Genomic DNA, 22249 nt, shown 5'->3' on the forward strand with positions numbered 1-22249 from the left:
TATAAGAAACTGTTTGTCTTTTATATCTTAATATCTTGTTATTATTAGAAATTGGCACTATGAATAATTTACGGTCATCGAAGATATAAAATCGGCATTAAATAACCAAAATGATTCGAACGTGAAGCAGTTATTACTGCTGATAATTACTGTTGGCAAAATGGTAAGTTATATATCTTAATCGTGTTAGTTATTATTTTATAAGTTTAATGATTTCCATCACTACTTTCGGAAATATAAAAAAATACGCACATATGTCCGAAGCAAATTGTTGCAACACGGAAGATGCGACTTTATGCGTGGTACATGATTGTGGAGTTAAACAATGCTTTGTTTTTGTTCGAATTTCAAATCAAACATGATACAAAGAGATACATAAGTGTTTAATTAAATCTTTATAAGCAAGACCGTTAATGCATAATTAATTTATAACAGCTCATTAAACTGATTAACAATTCAATCAATTAATTCATGATAATCGTGGTTTGATGGAGTTGATTAGATTAAGTTCGATTGGTCAATAATGATATTATATCTAAATCAATGCTAACAACATTTCGAGGTGGTGATGGGTTTTCTAGTAACATGATTTGACAGTGATATATATTTATCAGTTGTTCTCTTACCAAACAACAATCTTGTTGAATTAGTTTGCGAAAATAGCTTTTATGTGAATACAAAGTACACCCTAGAATTGATGGTTACGCATTGACTTAGCTGCTGGTGCTGGTCTTTTAGTATATACAAATATGTCCTACTAAAATAAGTCAAATTTTAAATTAAATATTTTAACAGTAACAATTTATTTTGCAGAAGCCGAGATGGCCCAGTGGTTAGAACGCGTGCATCTTAATCGATGATTTCGGGTTCAAACCCAGGTAGGCACCACTGAATTTTCATGTGCTTAATTTGTGTTTATAATTCATCTCGTGCTCGGCGGTTAAGGAAAACATCGTGAGGAAACCTGCATGTGTCTAATTTCAACGATATTCTGCCACATGTGTATTCCGCCAACCCGCATTGGAACAGTGTGGTGGAATATGCTCCAAACCTTCTCCTCAAAGGGAGAGGAGGCCTTTAGCCCAGCAGGGAAATATACAGGCTGCTAATACTAAAAAAAAAAAATTTAAAATCATTATAATTATAAGTAAACACCAACTGAGAAACCAATTACATAAGTAAAGATCATTTCAAACAATGGGCGCGAGTTGACGTTGGCTTGGCTTTGACTCGTTGGACAGGATAACTTTTGACAAATCTTAAAGTTATAAATAAACTTCATCTAAAGCCAAATATCTTGACTCAAAAAATATATATTTCAAAGCGATGGCCTACGGGATCCCTTCTTCAAACTTGATGTTTGATTATCATTTTCGATTTATTAACGTCGCCGTAAAATTGTGAACACTGTGGGATATATCTCGAGAGATTGTAATATCTGGAATACATATATACCATGTCGTACGTCGAGCACGAAATGACTTACATACACAAATGAAGCACATAAAAAATAATTGCTTGCCCGGATTGAAGCCGTGATCTTTATTTAAGATCCAGATATTATATTCTACTAGCTGCTTTATCTGCTCATCTTGCTACTTTCATAGGTTTAAGATTTTTTAACAATTTTATTGGTCTTATATATTACTTAATTTCTATTGACATTCATATTTCGTGTTAGCTAAGGTTAATAACCTAAGGCGAGAGACACTCCGAAATTGGGATGCATCGCCTACGGCCTTCTACGTCTCTACGTAGCTACGTCGTTTAATAATTATATATTGCTCCACAATAAAAAAATGTATACCGATAAAAGGTAAAATTCTGTAAATCTCCATCCGCTGGTCAAAGGCCTTGAGAAAAATGTTTGAAGTTCACTCCACTAAGCTGCTTCAATGCCGTTCGGTGGATAAACAAGCAGGTAAACCATCCAGATTTTGAGGAAAATATTGTGCTATTTGTCCGAATTTAAAACCGCAATTGGCAAAACGTAAAAATTAAAAAAATGTTACCTTTAAGCCAAAGTAAACGTTAAGTTCCTAAGGTACGCTTAGAGGACTGTTACATAGTAGTATTGTTACTATCGTACCGTTGTACTACGTACAGTATGTTTAAGGAAACGCACGTAAACTAATTTGTCAATAATCTATATAAATTCAAATTTTGTTACACAATCTTTCCAACTTAAATCTTAAGGTAACTGCTTCAAATATTATCGTAAAGTATCATTCGCAATGACATCTGTTAAAAAATGGTCGTAACGCGATCGTTGCTCGACATACTTAACAATGTTCCGCTTTTATTCCTAGTGATGTCAGACGATAATATAGAATTTCAAAGCGGCACGTGTGTATGCTCGAGTCAACTCATTCTAACTTGTAACGTAACACTCACAGGGATTCGTTTTGGAATTGATAATCAGGTGCGTCATGCGGTTTTCGCAGTGAGTTTCTCGCCTCACTTCTGTATGTGAATAAATGCTCTCTCTTTATTTTCTTGACGGTATAATCCTGACCGCTTTTAGCCACTGCGGCCATTAATTCTAAAGATGAGCCAGCCACGTAGAGTTCAAACGCAGGGTCACCAGCATTACGTGATTTTCCAGGCACGGGAGTATATACACTTTCTACTTCCAAATTCCGGGCTGCTACTAAGAATTTTTCCTGAAAAAATCAATTACTTTTTATCAAATTTACCTCGTGCTTAAACCTTGACCTCGTGAACTGCGTCTAAGCTAGCAACTAAACAAATCAAACATTCAAAAATATGTTACATCATTTTAAAATTATACAGATCAGTTACCAGCTTTAGGGCACTACTCTCTTTGAAACTATAATGATGTTGATATTTTCTACGAAAAATGATCAAATGATCAATATGACACATGAAAGAAATACAAGCTTTGATATATTTACTTGAGATGTTTTATTAAACTTACATGACATATGTTATTCTTCTATATGACATAGGTAGTGTATAAAGAATGGATAAATACAATATAAATATGTCGGTGATGTCAACAATACGGGAGTTGATTTGACAAGCCGTAAGCGTTGTCAATGTTAGATAAAACGCTTCGACGGAATCTTGATGGGTCGGTGCTAGTCGGCGACACTACACTTCAGTGCTAGCCGCCGTACAGACGACACGTCTAGAGTTCTAGAATGTTCCTAGTGTTAAAAATCATGTATTATCGTGTTTAAAAGAAAAATAAGTAAATCGTTCGAGTGAGTGTAACCTCATTTCGCTTACACATAATGGCTGATGGTGAGGACATCCACTCAGATCAACCACCCCTACTGTCAAATATATATCTGTCTCTGTCTGTCATTTTATAAAACTTAATTTTTTGTTACATATATACGTATGTCTTATAGGTTTCGTATTTGGGATTATGAGTCATTCAACTTTAATATTTAACTAAAGATTCAAAAACCTTAAAAAATATAACACTATACAATAAGTACTTTAATATTTCTATGTGATCCGTTATTTACACTGAAAAAAAATAGATGCAACTATTGACGTTATTATTTAAACTTGGTATAAGTATATGACAGCCGAAATGACCCAACGCGTGCGTTTCTTCCTATGATGAAGCACCTCTGAGTTTCCATGTGCCTAATTTATATTTATAATTCATCTCGTACTCGGCGTTGAAGAAAACATCCTGAGGTGTATATGGTACCTATATGTCTAATTTCAATTAAATTCCAACACCAACCCGCATTGGAGCAGTGCCGTGAAATAAAGTTCACAGCCTTCAGCTCAAAGGGTGAGAAGCCCGACAGTGAGGAATTTGAAGGCTCTACTTATACTGTCTTGGATGTAATCAGTATCACTCCAGGCGAGCGAATACGGTAATCTTAAAAGTAGTATATGTTAGGTTCACATCAAAAAGGCAAAACTTTTATTTGATTTTGTATGGGTATAAATCATATTCAAAATAAATATTTTAAACTTTTTTATGATATAGGTAGACGGCCGAACCAACAGGCCACCTAATATTAAGTAAATAAAATTTTAGTAATTAATATTGTTTAAGTATCACCACCGCCCATAGACAATGACTAAGAAATATTAACCATTGCTTACATTGCCAATGCACTACCAACCTTAGGAGCTAAGATATCCCTTGTGTGACACTGGCTCACTCGCCCTTCAAATCGGAACAAAACAATACTGGGTACTACTGCTTAGCGGTTGAATATCTGATGAGTGGGCAGTACCTACCCAGACGGGCTAGCACAAAGCCCTACCACCAAGAAATATTAATATATTAATAACCTCTATTTGTTATTGAGACAATAAATATATTATTAATAACATTTACAAATAATATATGTAAATCTGCCTTTGAGAGTTTTTTTGCATAAACTTTACTTTTATTTTTATAACGATTACAACCTTTTGGCGCTTACCACTTTTTTTTTTTCTTGAAAATTTACATCTTCTATCGCATGCCAACCATACTTCAAACGTATATTTGTTTCTTAAACGAATCGCTCCTGTTGAAACTGTAGGTCTACGGATAAATATTCTATAGCGCTTGGTGATATTTATCATATCATCGTTAAAATAACTACGATTTTTTTTAAGAAACATTTGTAAAATTATGCGACACGAAAATATAATTTATGTAAAATATTTGTTATAGATAGAAAAAAAAAGATCATTCACCGAGAGGGGCGTGCAAGGGACGGCAGACAAAATACGGAACTTTGTCGGCTTTAAGCTCGCTTTTAACGCACAACCCACGTCGTTTCCTCATCAATCAAATATTTTGTAATATTATATAAAATCGGCTTCCGCACGTGGAACGTGTTTGGACAAGGTGTTAGGTATGTGTTAAGTCATAAATTTAGGGAAGGATAGATCACAAACGTGCACAAACTTGACGCGTTCGGCGTTACTACTTTGTATTTGTGTAATTGTGTCCTTGGTAGTAAATCGGGTCACTAGAGGTCTTACCGTCGATGTTTAGCTTGTTTCCCAAATAGCGCTTAAAATCATTTGTTACCATGTTCAAGTACGTTTGGAGTGACGTCATCGTAGGTATAAAAAAGGACACTAGGTATTCATATTATCTAATGAACATGCGGTATCTAACCTGCGTTCAGTAGTTTTTGCGTAAAATATTTTATACCCTCGTAATAAAAGATTTCAAGTTGAAGTGCAAATTGCACTTCGGCACGAGTGAGCGATGATCTAAGTCTTGGCACGACCTGATCCCAGAGACTCAACGTATTAAAGATCTGCTTTCAAAGTTTAATCCTCAAAAGCAGTAGTTTTCGTGTAACCGCGCTTCAGTAAATGGCAAGAGGGCTTATTAAGCGATAGAGAAGGAAATTTAAAACGTCTCTTTTATGTACTTTAGGATTTTATTTCTAGCAGCGAGTATTTTATTTGATTATTTCTTGATTGTATATATGACAAATCTAGTGTTATAATTAAATTATTAGACTCTTAAAAACCAAGATTTCTCAGTGGTTCGAACACATCTTAATCGAATATCGAGATTCAACTCCGGGTAATCAATACATTAACATTAATTTTCCAATGCTGGGCTAAGGCCTCCTCTCCCTTTGAGGAGAAGGTTTGGAGCATATTCCACCACGCACCAATGCGGGTTGGTGGATACACATGAGGCAGAATTTCGTTGAAATTAAACAAATGAACCTGCATCCTCACGATGTTTTCCTTCGCCGCCGAGCACGAGATGTATTATAAACACAAATTAAGCACATAATAATTCAGAGGTGCTTGCCTGGGTTTGAATCCGCAATCATCGGTTAAGATGCACGCGTTCTAACCACTGGACCATCTCGAGTACTCAATATTGTTTACTGTACAATAGGGTACTGGAGTACAAGCTCTAAATCCTCTCTTCAATAGATAAATGTAATTTGTAAGCTCTTCTCTTGTCTATACGTTTGGGCAAGTGTGACACGTAACCCAGGTTATATAATTTGAAGTCTTCAACTTATATTTACAATTCATCTCATGTTTACACTGAAAGAACATCATCAAGAAACTTGCATGTTTCAAAAGATATTTTGAAACATATAATTATAACCAAAGTACGTGGTTATTCTGAAATATATTCGAAGTAAAGTTTAATTCATGAAGATTTAGTATGTATTTAACGCTTATTACTTGTTATGGGAAATTAAATATGTTATATTTGAATTATTTTATCACATAATCTGAATAGCTTGTTATTCGTATTCATTGGTAGCAAAATTAAAAAAGCGGCCAAGTGCGGTTCCGTAGCAGCAAGTAATAAGGATTATGTTTATGAAATTCAAATTTTTATATTTGAGTTGATTGAATGAAAGGTAAATTGCGGTTTACGATTTATGACGTATTAAAAAAACTGCGTACTAGATTTCGTTCAAACCAATTTTCGGTGGAAGTTTGCGTAGTAATGTACATCATATATTTTTTTAGTTTTATCATTCTCTTATTTTCGAAGTTACAGGGGGGGGCAGGATATTAGAAACCTCTATACCATTTTTGAAGACCTATCTGTAGACAAACACACGTATGGTTTGATGAAAAAAATTTTTGGAATTTCAGTTATGGTATGGGGTGAACCCCCAAAATTTATTGCTTTTTTCTATTTTTGTGTGAAAATCTTAATGCGGCTCACAGAATACATCTACTTACCAAGTTTCAACAGTATAGTTCTTATAGTTTCGGAAAAAAGTAGCTGTGACATTCCGACAGACAGACATGAGGAATCTATAAGGGTTCCGTTTTTCGACATTAGGCTACGGAACCCTAAAAGTGTCTCGAAACTTTTTTATATTAATTTTAAGTTTCTTATTTATATTTGATTTTTACTGAATTATTTTTTCACTTTTAGGCTTAATTGTATTTAAATAGTTTTTGCTTAATAGTGCGTGCTGTGGTCTTCTATAACTGAAGGACACAACTTGTAATCCTTATATTGTTTAATTTTAAGAATATGTATTTAGTGTGTATCTTTTTATGCAGACTCATAAATTAATTAAATAAATAATTATGTTTATTAATCATGCAGTCATTATAATAAAGATTACATATTCTAGTCTATAATTGGTCAACATATTTATGTTTAAATACATATATTTGCAACTTTAATCCGCTTCTTTAGCTATAGCATGATTACCGAATATATTATAAAGTGTCAGGGTTAGTTATTAACATATTCTCCTAATTAATTTTGGCCTCGGTAGCCTTGGTCGAATGAGAATATCTGTATGCACGGAACATATTATAACTTTTCACTGACACACACCAAAGACATGAAGATTAAACAAAACACGAAGAAACTGTCCAAAAAGATTCAACAATAAAAAACAAAAACTTAGGTAACATCTGTACGTTAAAGGCACTTTATACATGAAACATTTGTATTAAAACGCCTCTAGACTGTTTCAAATTAAAAATTCAATTACATTAATTGTAAATTGAAATTGTTTGAAAAGCAAATTAAAATCTCGCTGGTTCTTTTGTCAGTTTTACAACAACAGATAACTAAGATATTTAATTCAAAGCCGTTTGTACTCGTATACTTTTGATTAAAATTCAAATAACAGTTTTAACTTTCACTATTCGGATCGAAAGAGATAACCTTCAGGATGGTCCATTTTCGAAAAAATAAACCACGAAATTTTCGTCGAATATTTTAAGTCGACTTATTTTGCTCAATAAACATAACATTAAAAGTTTTGGAGCGTTAATTTCTCTAACGGTATAACAATCTTAAATTGCTTTTAAGGACTTAACCGTAGACTTGTCTTTACCGGGCTTAGATGTATCTTGCGTTTTATATTATACAAAACAGTAATTACAAAGGTACCCGAGTTCCGTTACACTTTTAAAAGATTTTATGCTTGTATTTGAATAAAAATATATACAATTTGATAGATATTTATTTACTACACAAATCGCACTTGAGGTTGTATGTTGCCAACCAGCAATATTTCTTACTGGTTTGAAATTTCCGTTACGAATAGTGAGTGAACTCTACAGGTCCAAAGTACTCATATATAGTATCTTATTTCTAAAAGTTGGTGGCGCATTGACGTTGTATAATATGATTGATATTTGTTACAGTGCCATAGTCAAGGGCCGGCATATCAAGTGGCGCATTTTTAGTCCGTCTTCATATTTTAAATAAAAATTGAAAAACTTACTTACAGCCTTTTACTTAACACTTGAACTTAACTGCATTTTTTGTACGGTATAGGTTGACGGACGAGCGTATGGGCCATCTGGTGGTAAGTGACCCATAAACAATGGCGCAATATTAACTATTTCTTACATCGCCAATGCGCCATCAACATTAGGAAATAAGATGTTATGTCCCTTGTGCCTCATTCCTCATATCACCAAAGCGCTACCAACTTTACACTTACTTTACTTTACTTTACTGTAGTTACACTGGCTCGCTCACATTTCAAACCGGAACATAACAATACTGAGTACTGTTGTTTGGCGGTTGAATATCCGATGAGCGGGTGGTACCTACCCGGACGGGCTTGCACAAAGCCACAGCATATATAAAACATATATTTTTCATAGTTTTTATTTTATTCTATCAAATTATTATTATACTTTATACTTTTTCAAATGATATAATTATTTAAAATATGTACAATTATTATATATTAATATCTTTACTAATATTATAAATGAGAAAGTGTCTGTCTGTCCGTTGCTTTTTGACGGCCAAACCACTGAACTAAATTTGAAGAATTTTGGTATAAAGCAAGTTTGAACTCAAAGAAAGGACATAAGCTCTTTTATGCCTTACACCTGACGACCAAACCCTAAAACGCGACCAAAGTCGCGGGCGCCAAATAGCTTACAATGGTTTTACAAAACTTTTACTTGATATTAAATTATGACTTAGTAATGACCAACTGATACGATTTGTGGAGAACAAAAAGTGACGTGCACTCCTGCAGGTTGCCTTTAATAATAACTGAGACGCGGGGCCGCACGATGCTTACCAGCGTCAGGGTGAGTTGGAATGAGGCATTGTTAAAAATTAAAATGATTTTATATTCTTCGTCTCGATAGTTTATACTCTTTGCTGTTTACTTGTGAATTACTTTTTAGGGACAACATTTTAATAATAATATATTTTTTATGATATAGGTGGCAAACGAGCAAGTCGCACCATGGAAAGCAACTACCACCGCCCATAGACATCTTCAACACCAGGGGTTTGATGTACATGTCATTTTTTTTTCTGTAACCAACTCACAAATCACCTCATAAGACGATCATGAAATATCAGACAGTGATATGCGACACTGACTACAATAATCATAACAATTAAATGGTACAATACAGCACCACCCATCTCATATTCTATGAGTTATCATAGACACCGATGGTTGCCTGGAAGAGATCGCTATGTATCGGTAAGGTCGCCAGAGAAATATTCATTTTAATTACTTTCCACGTTAATTAATAAACCCTCGAAGGTGGTGGAAATCATTGTCTTATATAAACAACATAAATAAACATCTTATAAATTATATTATTATTTATTGAATGGTCCAGTGTACAAACATACACTTAAGGATATGATTCTACGATATTATGAAGTGAACGAACCAAATTGTAGGTTTCAATTTTAATTTATATAAAAAGTTTGAATACTGGGTTAAAATGCTTATTTATAAGGCGTATTCAACATTGATGGAATTAATGAGTCCATCAGTGTATTTAAAAAAAAAAAAACATTAAGATAAAATATACAAATAGAGTCCTTTATTCATCATTCAAATATCCGGATATAACATCCAACCCACAGGGTGGTTGTAGGGATTTTTTAATATTTAGTACCACGCTTATATTTAACGGTGGTACTCACATACCAAGATATTATAGTAAGAGTAGATAAAAGTAACAGGCCGAAATGTCCCAGTGTTGGTCAAAAGCCATTTATTCTTTGAAATACATAATTTCTAACTTATTCGAGCTTATTCCACCAGACTTTTCCAGTGCCTGATTGATAAATAGAAATTTGATAAGATATAATTCACACAAAACTCTTAATTTTTTTTTTAAATTGCCTGGATTAGAACCCATGACCTGCATTTCGATCCACGTGCCCTAAGAGTCATCTTACGACACGCGCATAGCAATTATAAAAAGAGTCGTAGAGCAAAACCGCTTAATTCCATCAAAGCTGAAAAACCAATACGTTCTACGTAATAAGATACTTTAAAATCTCCTTAACGTTATGCACTTGAGAGAAAACTAAAGCGATTGCGTCGATGCAATCAGCTTACGATAGCGTTCGTTGCACTTGTAACGGTACTACGTATGTGAATGTAAAAAAACCTTGCAATGTTTTTCTTTGAGTGTCTTTTGATATTCAATAGTTATAGGAATTAGAGCAGGCTTAGGGTATTTAAAAGTATATGCTGTCAAGTTCAATCGTCAGTTGCGCGATGTTGTAGTGTTAACTCACCGTACCTCGTAAATCTTGTAATACTGTAGGTCCTACTCCTGAACTCTCTTCAGTCGTGTTAGATTGCCGTTCTATCGGATAGTAAGATTGAGAGAGCAGGGAGTGTGACCGTGATTGCGCACACACTTAAGCTATATAAGAACTACGTATGAACATGTAACTGAACTTAACTATTATCCAGTAAGAATATAATTTTATGAATATTAAAAGAATTTTATGATTTTTTCTAGAAATTGCGACATTGACGCTGTCTTCCTAGCAGATTTTATAAGGCGAATACTAGCAAAGGATACAGGATTACAGAGCAAAACACACCTAACCGCTTACTTCATTTTGTAAGTTTTTATGTGCTCTCCAATGTTATTTTAATTTTAATTTTTGGGCAGTGTTTATTAAAGTAAAATTCTAATTTAATTTAGTATTTTAAGGTCTTTAATGGACCAGTTATAATTAATATTATAAATAATAAAAAAAAAATATATAATAAGTAATACTACAAAAAAAATCTTACAGAAACATTAAAGATCTAAAAGTACTAAATTAAATGTTAAAAGTGTGCTATCAAGTATAAATTTCTTTCTGACAAAGTCACGAGCACAATTCATCGTTTTTTATGAGATGAATCTTCAAAAGTAAATCCTAATAACAATAGTCTTTATCTCAATATTCTTTTAAAGTCATTGAACTGGACATTGACCAATAAACAATGGAAAAGACAATTTCAAAGGAATAATTAATTCGAGTGGAATGAAATATGAAATAGGGGCACAGATTATATTAACAACGGCATTTCCAGCAATTAAAAGTATTATATTCAATGAAATTAGAGCAAAAAATAATCAATGTTTACATCGATTAAAAAGTAATCTTCCAAATTCAGAGTTAATTGAAATATATATTAACTATCGATTTTTAAATATCACAAAAAAAAAATAAAGAATATACAATGAGAAATTAGATTATGTATGTGCCATTCATCGTGGTTGGTCTATTAATGTCAAACAGATCTAATATATTTTTTGTATGACGTATGTAAGTGCATTAACAAAACATTTGATTAATTTCTTAGGAGACTAAAACCGTACTAAAAATTATAACAACGACAAATTATCATGTCTATTATAGAAAATTCACAATTAAAAGCCAAAATTTATAATCATTTATGTAATATTTTGTTGTTATATACAAACGATAGCTTCGAACGGGTGCAAATTGTTAAAAAAATAAATAGGTCATTAGTTCTGGCGATTATATACAAACAAACATATTTTTGCTTTTTATAATATTTGTATAGATATGCGATTTATATTAATACAATTTTATATGATGCACAACCGTTGATTAATGATGACGCCTATTATATTTCGAATTGAAGCTAAAAGCGGTAAACGGAAAATGGCAACCCAATTAGGTTTCATATTAATTTCTGCTTCACCATTATATGACTTAGCGGTTTTTGTGAGTATAAACAATAAATAAATGAGATTCTCTTTTTGAACAACGGTCTACTTCGCCTTACGTCCATATCTAACGATGGAGCCATGCCAAATGGTTTATGATGATTGCGTCCGAGCTTGAGTCGAAAAGTAATTGTGTTCGTTTTGTTAATTTGCGTCCATTTGTATGAATGCACCACATGGTGATGTGGTGTTTTTCTGCTAAAGTGTCATGTCAGACACAGAGACCGCATTGCGGGAGCGTGAGGTGGGAGCTTCTGCTTCCCGCACCGCCAAAAACATCACCGGGAGTAGCGAGGTTTTATGTCTGTAGTTGGACCATAAGGGAGGGGTGTCATGGTACGCAAGAGATCCTGTAATGCTCCCCGAAGAAACGTAGTGGATACCGCTTTTTAGTGGGTATTCCAGCGCACTCAGTGCTAGCGACACCCACGTACCATACTTAATAAGAGATAAATCTCTAAATTAGTTTATCCAGTGATATAAAAAAGTAGGCTTAATGTGACCACTATTCATATTTAGAAACAATTTACATACCACCACAAAAGATATAATATATTATAATACGTCAGGATTTATTCAAGACGTATGGAATGTTATATCATTTCGAATGAATGTATTTATTAAAGTTGACTATAAACAAAATCCATTGTATGTCATACATTATGTAATATCTACTTTATCTTGCACACAATACAAATTCCCAATATATTTCAAGCTTACCAGGATTCTTTATTTGAAATTTTCATACGTCAATGAAAATTGGAAATGCTTTTGCAAAAAAAAAACAAAAGGAGGATAGAAATTTAAAATTATAATACAATGTTTATTCGGTTTTTAATTATTTTTACCCTCTATAGTTGCTGATTGGAATCTGAGGTCTTTTCTGTACTTTCTCATTTTGAGCAGGGCTAAAAATTGAGCACACATTTAAAACATATAATATTGATCGCAAATATATCACTATCAAAGCCATACATTTATAAGCTAAACTAGAATTTTGGCTTTCAAATACAGAACAGAAAATTTAGAATTAAAATATTAACATATTAAGCTCAAATTGAAGTAAAAAATAACATCACTGGCTCATTGAGAGCTTAAAGTGCTATAATATAATAAAATTGGTTTTTATAATGTTCATTCCATGAAAAACTTATCAACTATTATGAATGGCCGATTGACATAACGGTTAAGGAGATATTTTAATACCTTAACCGTACAAATATATTTTGATTTGAGTACTTCAGTCTGAGCGGTAATCGGGCTCTATCAATACACTTCCTTTGATAGAATATCTCCTTCACTCAAAGGACAACTGCTGTGAACATGTATCTCGTTTATATAGTTCTGTAAATGCATTTAATCTATACATTTTAACTCTATTTGATGTCATGAAACAGTCAATCAAGAGCTAATATGATATTCTTACCCATCAGATTTTTCGATCCAAGGTACGTGACGTTCTATAATATTGAAGCCCCTCTCATTGGCTGGCTTATCACATATGGAACTTCTCCTACTACAAGAAAAAAAACTAAGATATAAGAAATATTAAAATAAAATTTATGCAAATTTAACAAAAAGAAGGTAACTGACTTTTCCTTCCTGATTCCACCAAACGGAAAGTGTAAGAACAATAAACGAATTTTCCAAATCGGTGCATAAATGACGGAATTCTAAGGTCATGAACATAAAAAATGAAGCCGATTTCATAATTTCCTTATTATTTTTAAGTTATGCTGTTTTAATAATATACTGAAGAAATTTTTTTTTATTGTAAATTGAATGGGATCTTAATCGAAGATCGTGTGGATTCCAAGTTAGGTTAGGTTAGGTTAGTTTTATACTCAATTAATGTTTATAATCAATATTTTGAGGCGACAAAGGAAAACATCATATCAAAACCAGCATGTGTCGGAAGAAATTTTGCCAGATATATATCCAATAATCCGCCCTGGTTTCCACCAGGCATTTTGTCCGGGAATGGAATATATATGGGCCGATATACTTATTTTACTATTTACTTACTTAATTCCCTTACTTTTTCTCATTAAGAACGCAATCAATAAAAATCCTGTTGCGAGCGGTACTCGTGAAGAGATAAGGGCCTATGCACTCTGACTTGCTATTCACTCTGAACACTGAGGCCACGCCGATGATGTACTCCGCGCCCTCCACCCAACTTATAAGAGGACCGCCGTGGTCGTTCTAAAGATTTTTCATATAATTTAAAGAAAATTAAGTAAAGATACATAGACAAGAACTTATCGTGTGCTACTTGATATGGAATATGTATTGTTCTAAACATTGTAGAACGCTTAAATCTTAACCAGAGATTGCGAATTCGAACCCCGTCCAGGCTCGTATTTGCAATCGCTCCACTGAATGTTTAATTTAATTAATTCGTATTATCGTTATTTAAAGTCTCGACTGAAATGACATATATTTAACACCTAACCTGCATTGAGTATACTTTTCCTAAAAAGCATTGAAATCTAAACAAAAAGTGATAATTTATTACGAGATTAAAACCGTTCTAAAAGTTATAACAACGACAATTTTTTTTATTTCTATTATAGCAAATTCACAATTAAAACCCAAAATTTGAAACATTTATGTAATATTTTGTTGTTATATACTTGTAATAACTTCGCGCTTCGCACACTTCATACAAATTGGGTCGATTTGGAAAGTGAGAAAAATACAGGCTAATACATTTTTATGATTTTTATAAGCAGAATACTAGTGTATTTAAGAAAATAGTGTTGTAGTAATTAATAATCAACAAATGTATCGTAATTATGCATTTTGTTTTATTGCTTGAGGCGGTACAATGGTATTTGAAATAAAAATTAACCTGGCATATTCCTTGTCTACGAGTTGCGTTAAACATCATTGAGCTAGAAGTTATATTGTCTTGACCTTGAAATACTTTTGTCTCGTCTGTTTCGACAGTTCTCTGAAAAAAGGACTTAATTAAACCTAACTTAATTAGACTTAATTAAATGCCCGTGACGGAATTCGCAATATGGCCAAAAAATACATTTCTTTTCTGAAGCAATGTTCTCAATTCATCAATTCTTACAAATGAATGATTCAATCTATTCTATCGTCGTTGTTATAAAATCTGTTCTTTTGAGATTATAAAAAGCTTCCATAATCTATTATTTATCTTAATATATTTTATTTGCCAGTTCAGTTACTTTTATAATAACTATTATGTCCTTCTGACCGAAGATTGAGTACATCAGCCAATCTCAAGGAAAAGCCCAGAGATAAGGGGATTAAATACACGTGCGCTTGCAAACACGGAATTTTTATAAATAAGATTTTTTTAACATTGAATATTTTTATAAGTGATTTCGGCATCCTGACAGTTTTCAGCCACAGCGACCATTCTCATAGGAGACTATAGGGTAAAAACATCTTAGGTCCCAATGTTGGTAAAGCAATGGTGATATGAGTACAGTACCAATGTGTATGGGCAATTGTGACCACTTATCACCAGGTTCTGGTGGCACATTTGACGTACATAGATACGTCAACTACATAGGACATATTAAAATACATGTAATAAAATAAAGTACTCAAACAAGTGTATGCGCAAACACTCCGTTCTCTCATCTTTTCATTATCCGATCGTACGTGCTTTTCGAGACACGGGAACTAAACTAATTTCATACAAAATCTAAATCAAAAGTGCAAAAGATGACCGCATGGAATACTAGCAAGAATTCTAGCAGCAATTCGTTGAATCGAAATTCTTCAGACGAAAGAATCCACCAATTAAAAGTTGACGAAATAAAATATGACATATTATTGAAACTCGATTTAAACATCAGCTACTTTATATAGTATTTAACCTTTATCAACAAAAGTATTGTATAATATTATTAAAGGTCTGTTTACGAAGCACGAAAACAGAATTTTATAAAAAGAAACAGATAAGCCATGAAGTAAACAAACCGCCGATGCAAAGATTGTATAGTAAGTTTGTAACTGATTTCCAATCTGCACGAAAAACTTTTTTTTTTTAATCGAACTGATGTACCCATACATTATGTCGTTCCAACAAACAGGCAAAAAAACTGTGTAACTTTTTAAAATAATATAAATAAAGCTAGTAGTCCCAAAATGACATACTATTCATTTGTATATATATTTTCAGATGCGTACATATATATTTGTATGGTTATATTTGCGAGCTAGGTGAAGGTGCTCAGTGTCATAGGGATTTCTAAATAATTCAGTGAACGCGTACACTCAATTAGGTCCACACGATGTTTGGAGACATAACCCGACTACGGCGAACCCAAAACGAAGGTTATAATTTCAGCAGACTCTGTTTATATGTATGTACATTTGTTCCCGTTTATCAACTAAACTACCTATCATAATTTGAATGAAATTAACAATACATTTAAATTTATGTATAAGTTGTCTACTTGAATGACAAATAATAGCGAAGAATATTTTATTTTTTCGTTTTCTCCGAGGAATTCACAGAAAACCCCCATAACTTTTTAATGGTCCGCCTGAGATTTGTCTTTTGTTGTCTTATCAAATAATAACTAAATCGTCGCGGCAAATGAAATAATGTGTACTCATCTTTATAATTCGAAAATATATGAGATAATCTATCATAATACAATTTATAGCTCAATCCCATTCGAAAGACAAACGAATAATCACAACGTATATTCGTACGCTTTGAGATAATTAAGTGTCCCAAATGAGGGTCTGAGGGTATATTTTAATTATCCAATGATAACGACTTCGGTGTACAATTGTTATCAAAAATTAAAATATAAAACCTTTTTATCTAAAACTTCTTGTTCGTTAACCTTCTTGGAGGTCATAATAAAATGTAGTATAGTAAAGTAATTGCTATGTTTCATTACAATGAAACGTCATTAAAAGTATAGTTAATTAAAGAGTTTTATTATGTCTTGTAAAAAATATTCAAAAGTTAGTTAAAATCTACATCAATGAAGAACATTTTGACTTTCTTATATATTTCTTATATATTCAAAATTGATCAACATTCACAAATGTAATATTTTTGCTATCGGTAAAGTTATAACCAATTAAAAACATATTAAATCTTATTGGTTCCATGGGGGACTGGAGAGGTGGTTAACCCCTCCAGTCACCTTTTTTCGCCCTGAGAATCTAATTTCGGCGATTCAACGGAGAAATGCTGCTAGATTTTTGCCGCCATTCAACATGATCATGATTTTTTCAGTAGCTATTTTAAATTCTTAACTTATTAATAATAAATAAGAAATAATATACTTGATATTTTTAAGCAAAAATCACTCACCTTTGCAGTTTCAGTTGTGTCGTTTAAATTAATAATATGTTTTCGTCGGTAACGCTTAACTTGACCTTTGTCATCGAGGTCACCTGGCTCGTACGTGCAGATCATGAAATTATCTATAAGATCAGTTAGGTTAGGTTTATCAAAATAATTTTTGCATTCTTTCTTTGAAAATATCGTAGTCGAAGCGTAACGAAGTGTATTCTGGTTGTAATCGGTTTTATCCTCGATCTGTAAATTCAATAAAAACTTATAAAACATATTTCTATGGTACCAAAATAGTCCCTGCGGACTCGAACACGGGCAAGCATCACAGAAATTTTATCCGCTTGATATGTTACTTCTTATCTTGTTAGTTCATCTCGACCTTGAAAGAAAATATCCTGGACAATAACGACGGAAACTTGCAAGAATTGGACTAAATTCTGCCATACGTATGAATACTATCACCAACCCGCTACCACAGTGGAAATAATCCAAAAATATTTTCCTCAAGAGGAGCCTTTTATAATACATTGCTTTTTTCTTTCAACTGATTAGCTGCGAGACCGATTTTCGGATTCAGACATTCGTATGTATTTATAGAGACTCGTAGCCAGTTGCTTTACAACTAGCGAGCACGTTTCAAATTGAATCTTCTGGAAGGAATCGACATTCCAATCCGATCGTCACGCTTGGTAAAATGAATTCGAGTGCTAATATTTTGAATTTGGAACGATAGAAAAAGTTATAAATATATTCAAAAGCAATACAGCATATTTGCATTGTATTTCTCTTTATTCATTATCCTCTAAGAGTGTTATTATTATGAAGGTAAAATAAGTTTTCTTCGTGGGATTGTAACGTTATATCGTCAATACGCTAATTATGAAATACAAAACGGAACGTCCCTTCTGCCTAAAATAACAAAAAGCCCGTTCACTCTTCATATCAACTAAAAGCCTTTTATTAAACTTATATAGCTGAACTTTACTCGAGCGAAATTAATAAAACACAAACTTCCATGATCTGTTTTACCCCCTTAGGGGTGGAGTTTTGTAAAATCCGTTCTTAGTGGATGTCTACATCCTATAGGGAATTTAGCTGCCAAATTCATCAAGGTTTTTGGTGTTATAGTTTCTGAGATTTCGTGATTAATCAGTGAGTGGTATTTCGGTTTTTTTATGTATATATAGATTGAACACTCTTTGAAAGTATGTAGAATAAGCTATGTCTGGATTTGTGGATAGATATATGTATGACCATTAGCCTCAAACCATCCCAAAACGGGGGACAATATTATTTTGTATTATAATATTCATTCCGATTTCCGAACATTTTATATTAATACAGAAGATTTTGTTTATTTTTGTCATCGAAATGCATTTCTGTAAAACGCAAACGCTGATAAAAAATTATTACATAGAACCGCTCGTTAAAATTATCCCTACTTACTTGTGAAAGCAATTTATATCGGAGCTTGATTTAACCGAAATTGATGATAATATAATACTTCGTCTAAAATCGATCGTTAAGCCAATTTTCCAATAATATGATATAATTTTGTCTATCCTCAAAGAAATTCGTATAGTTTTAAACAAAGACATAAATATTTTGCTCCAAGCAGATATTTCTTCTTTGCTCTTCGACCTCTATATCTTGTAATCTACCTTTGAGGACATCCAGCTAATTTCATTCCATTTTCGGACAAATCTGCCCACCAATTATGTCTTCTATTAGCAAAACATAATAAAATAATAATATTTTTATTGATATACAGTACGATACATACATCAAAGAGGCCCTTTTTGTACCCTTAAATTAGGAGACTGCGTATCTTAGGGGCCAATTACTTCTCAATCTGTGCGTAAATTTATTAGAATTATTATTAAGTTTAAATTTTATGTTTAAATATATTAAGAAAAAAATACAAAAACATATCACGCTAATGTATTAAAGAATTTTATTTACTATACGTATGTAATATATGTGTGTTTGTGTGTGTACCTATTTTTTTAGCAAATAGTCATATAGGGACTGGTATGTCTTATCCTGCAGTAGATAAATTATTTCTCCTATTAACAAATCTACACAGACGTGTAATCCGAATGTTTAGTGTAATTATTTAATATTTTGATTGAGTTTATTTTTCCATGTTTATATTTCCAAGCGGCAATTAATCTCGCAAAATGGCGAATCAAAAGTGCTTCTAAGAGTGATTGCAACACACAATAATTATTTATTATAAAAAGATTACCTCTCGCCATTTAATGACGTGGCCCCAACCCAACATAATGGCCTTTCTTCCAGCTTCTTCGAACTTAATATCGAAGTTGACATTAATTTTCGTTGGCATATACGCACAATACTGTATGTACGATCTGTCCTTGAATTTGTACTTCTGGTCGACTTTAACCAGTGCTATGTCGAGCTTGGACCATTCTTCCAGTTGATCGTAAACTAGTCCATAAGCTGAATTCAGATTAAGCACAAGTAAAATACATGCTTTTTATTACATTTTGACAAAATCAAGTTTAATATATTAATTTCTAAAAGCTTTAATTATTTGTATAATTAAATTTTCTTCTGAAGAACGTCTGTTACATCTTTAGTATCGTATATTACTAATTAAGGTAAACGAACCTCGCCTTATTTATAAAGTTATTTCAGAGCACAAAACATGACTAGAGTTCAATGTCATTGGTCAGTATAATGACTTTGAATTCTTTGGTTTTCAGTGGCACCTTTAGCTGAAAGGAATAGTCAGGGCCGAAGGTATGTTATAATATATGATATAGAAATAAATTTCAATAATGTTAGGAGATGAGTGGAAGATCGAGAAAATATGAAACTCAGGATATAACTATTCTTAGACATATGAGAGGAAAAAACACACCGAACTCGAAATATTTACAAGCGAATAAAGAAGTTTTATGGAATAAAATTATGAAATAATTATTATTTACCTTCGGGTAAGCAAGTATAAACAATTCTCTTCTTCATATGTTTCGTACAAGTGTTAGTGTCTATTTCGGAATCCTTTACATATTTGTTGTAGCCGGAAATCGCGTACATATTCTGTACATCTTCGGCGCACGCCGCGGAGGTCAGGATATACCAACTACTTACGATCACCCCTCCACACAGCCAAGAATCGTAGTTTCGAGGAGATGATTTTTCTCGTGTTAAGTATACCTATAATTTTTTTACATCGATATTTAACAAGACACAGCATAAGGCCCGAAGGACAAGCTCACTCCATTATGATGTCATAGTTTCCTGCTTACTTACTTCGATAATTATTATTTGGAATGTAGGATGTACAATGAAAGAATTTAAGAAATTTAAATAGCTGTGTCCCTGTCTAATGCCAGGTCTCTTTGGGAAAGTTAGTTTGTATACTTAATTGATGGATTTGTTCAGCAAAAAATTCTTCAAAAAGGTTGTACTACTCTATCGGAACCATCGACTTTGTAATATGTTTATTCCCACGCGTGGATCTCAAACGACGCGATGGTTTGCTGTAATAATCTGGGCAAGTACTTAATTTTTTAAATTATTGATCTCATGTTCAGTGACGAAAAGATATCGCGAGAAAACCTGCCTGTACCTACCTGTATATAAATATGTGTTGAAAGAAATTCTGACACATATTTATCAACTCAGTGGAAAAAAATTTAGAATTAGAAGTCCTGAGCACCAGCGGACGATTGTTTTGTTCAGCAGTGTTACTAATTATACTTAATTTTTTATCAAGTCTTATATGAGTACTGTAAAACAAATAATTACTCGGTTGTAATTAAACTCACCATATAGCGTTTTTCAGTAGAAAGTTGTTGACCTTTTATAATTCTACGTTCGCAAAAGGAAACTGAAAATTAGAAATATAAAAATTGTGAAAAAAAAACAAAAAACTTTTGCGGTAATTTATGTATTTATTTTTTTGTAACATTGATAGGTGGACGCGCAAACGGTGCAAATGGGTGGTTACCAGTCCCCATAGACATTGGTAACATAAGAAATCTTAACCATTCCTTAAATATCTAATGCGCCACTAAATATGGTAACTAGGATACTAAGTCTCTAGTGCCCGTAGTTAAACTGGTTCACCTAGCCTTAAAACTGGAATACAATAAAAGTAAGGATAATAAGCATTGCTGATACCGGCTTGCGCATACCACCACCAGATAAACGTTATTGGACTATTTTAAATATCGAAGCATTGGTTGGGATAAAGTTTTGTGTAAAGAATTTTTTTAACACTTGTAAAATCCATTGCATCCATGTTCATTTTCAGGAATAGGAAATACCCTAATTCTTTCGCCCACCACAATTACCTAACCAAAATATCACGACCAACTGTTTCGGCGAAACAGGACAAATTCACAAACACTTTCACAGTTATGATATAACTTGGGTTGTTTTATAGAAAAATAACTGAATCACAAAATTATACTAACAACGTAGAACGGTTAAAACAAAAACGTGACTCAATTCAAGATATAACATCACGCTCGTGTCGTTTCTGATGAAAAATTAGCATTCCTGCAATCTCTGCTTTAGGCTTGACCGCATCTAAAAATTACATTTTTAATTTGATTACCGACTGCCTTTGCGCGTTATTTTGCTTGCTCGTGCTTAAAACTTGGACTGAATAACTGATGAGTTATAATTCGAGATACTCAATTTTAAATCATTCTCACGATTAATCTACTAAATAACATTATACAATTACTGGCTGACATACAACACATTTACATTGACAGGAATTCGTTATAGAATGAAAGATTGCACTAAGAAAGGATATTTAACAATTCAACTAATTAATGCTCGATAATACATCTCTTAAGAAGCTTAAATTAATAATGAACATTTGTATGGAACTTCTTCATTCTTAAAGTAAAAATTCGTATAAAGGCTTTTGCTTATAAACAAAAGTCAGTCGGCCTAGAACTTTTATTGAAAATTCTTCGTTAAGGATGTTAAATTGGAGATGAAAGTTTGTATGAATATACG

At 32.8% G+C, this 22249-nt stretch overlaps 1 protein-coding gene across 1 annotated transcript; it reads right to left on the reverse strand.

Annotated features, from left to right (window-relative positions):
* Nucleotides 1-12781: 12781 nt before the first annotated feature.
* LOC135194101 (uncharacterized) lies at nucleotides 12782-20435 on the reverse strand. The gene is made up of 6 exons (XM_064218725.1): nucleotides 20200-20435; nucleotides 19491-19705; nucleotides 17258-17485; nucleotides 14792-14893; nucleotides 13976-14142; nucleotides 12782-12845 (listed from the first exon to the last, which is right to left on the reverse strand). The coding sequence occupies exons 1-6, from the start codon at nucleotides 20306-20308 to the stop codon at nucleotides 12782-12784; spliced, it is 885 nt and encodes a 294-aa protein (XP_064074795.1). The 5' UTR covers nucleotides 20309-20435.
* Nucleotides 20436-22249: the final 1814 nt, after the last annotated feature.

The sequence above is a fragment of the Vanessa tameamea genome, chromosome 24 (assembly GCF_037043105.1).
Source record: "Vanessa tameamea isolate UH-Manoa-2023 chromosome 24, ilVanTame1 primary haplotype, whole genome shotgun sequence".
Lineage (NCBI taxonomy): Eukaryota > Metazoa > Arthropoda > Insecta > Lepidoptera > Nymphalidae > Vanessa > Vanessa tameamea.

Bases quoted from the DNA above. Each gene is read 5' to 3' on its own strand.
- LOC135194101 (XM_064218725.1), bottom strand. From the start codon at position 20,308: ATGTACGCGATTTCCGGCTACAACAAATATGTAAAGGATTCCGAAATA. The intron at 14,894-17,257 runs GTGAGTGATTTT...TCCTTTTTTCAG, and splicing joins ACACAACTGAAACTGCAAAG to AGAACTGTCGAAACAGACGA. The intron at 14,143-14,791 runs GTTAATTTTTAT...AAAAATCTTTAG, and splicing joins GTAGACAAGGAATATGCCAG to AACGACCACGGCGGTCCTCT.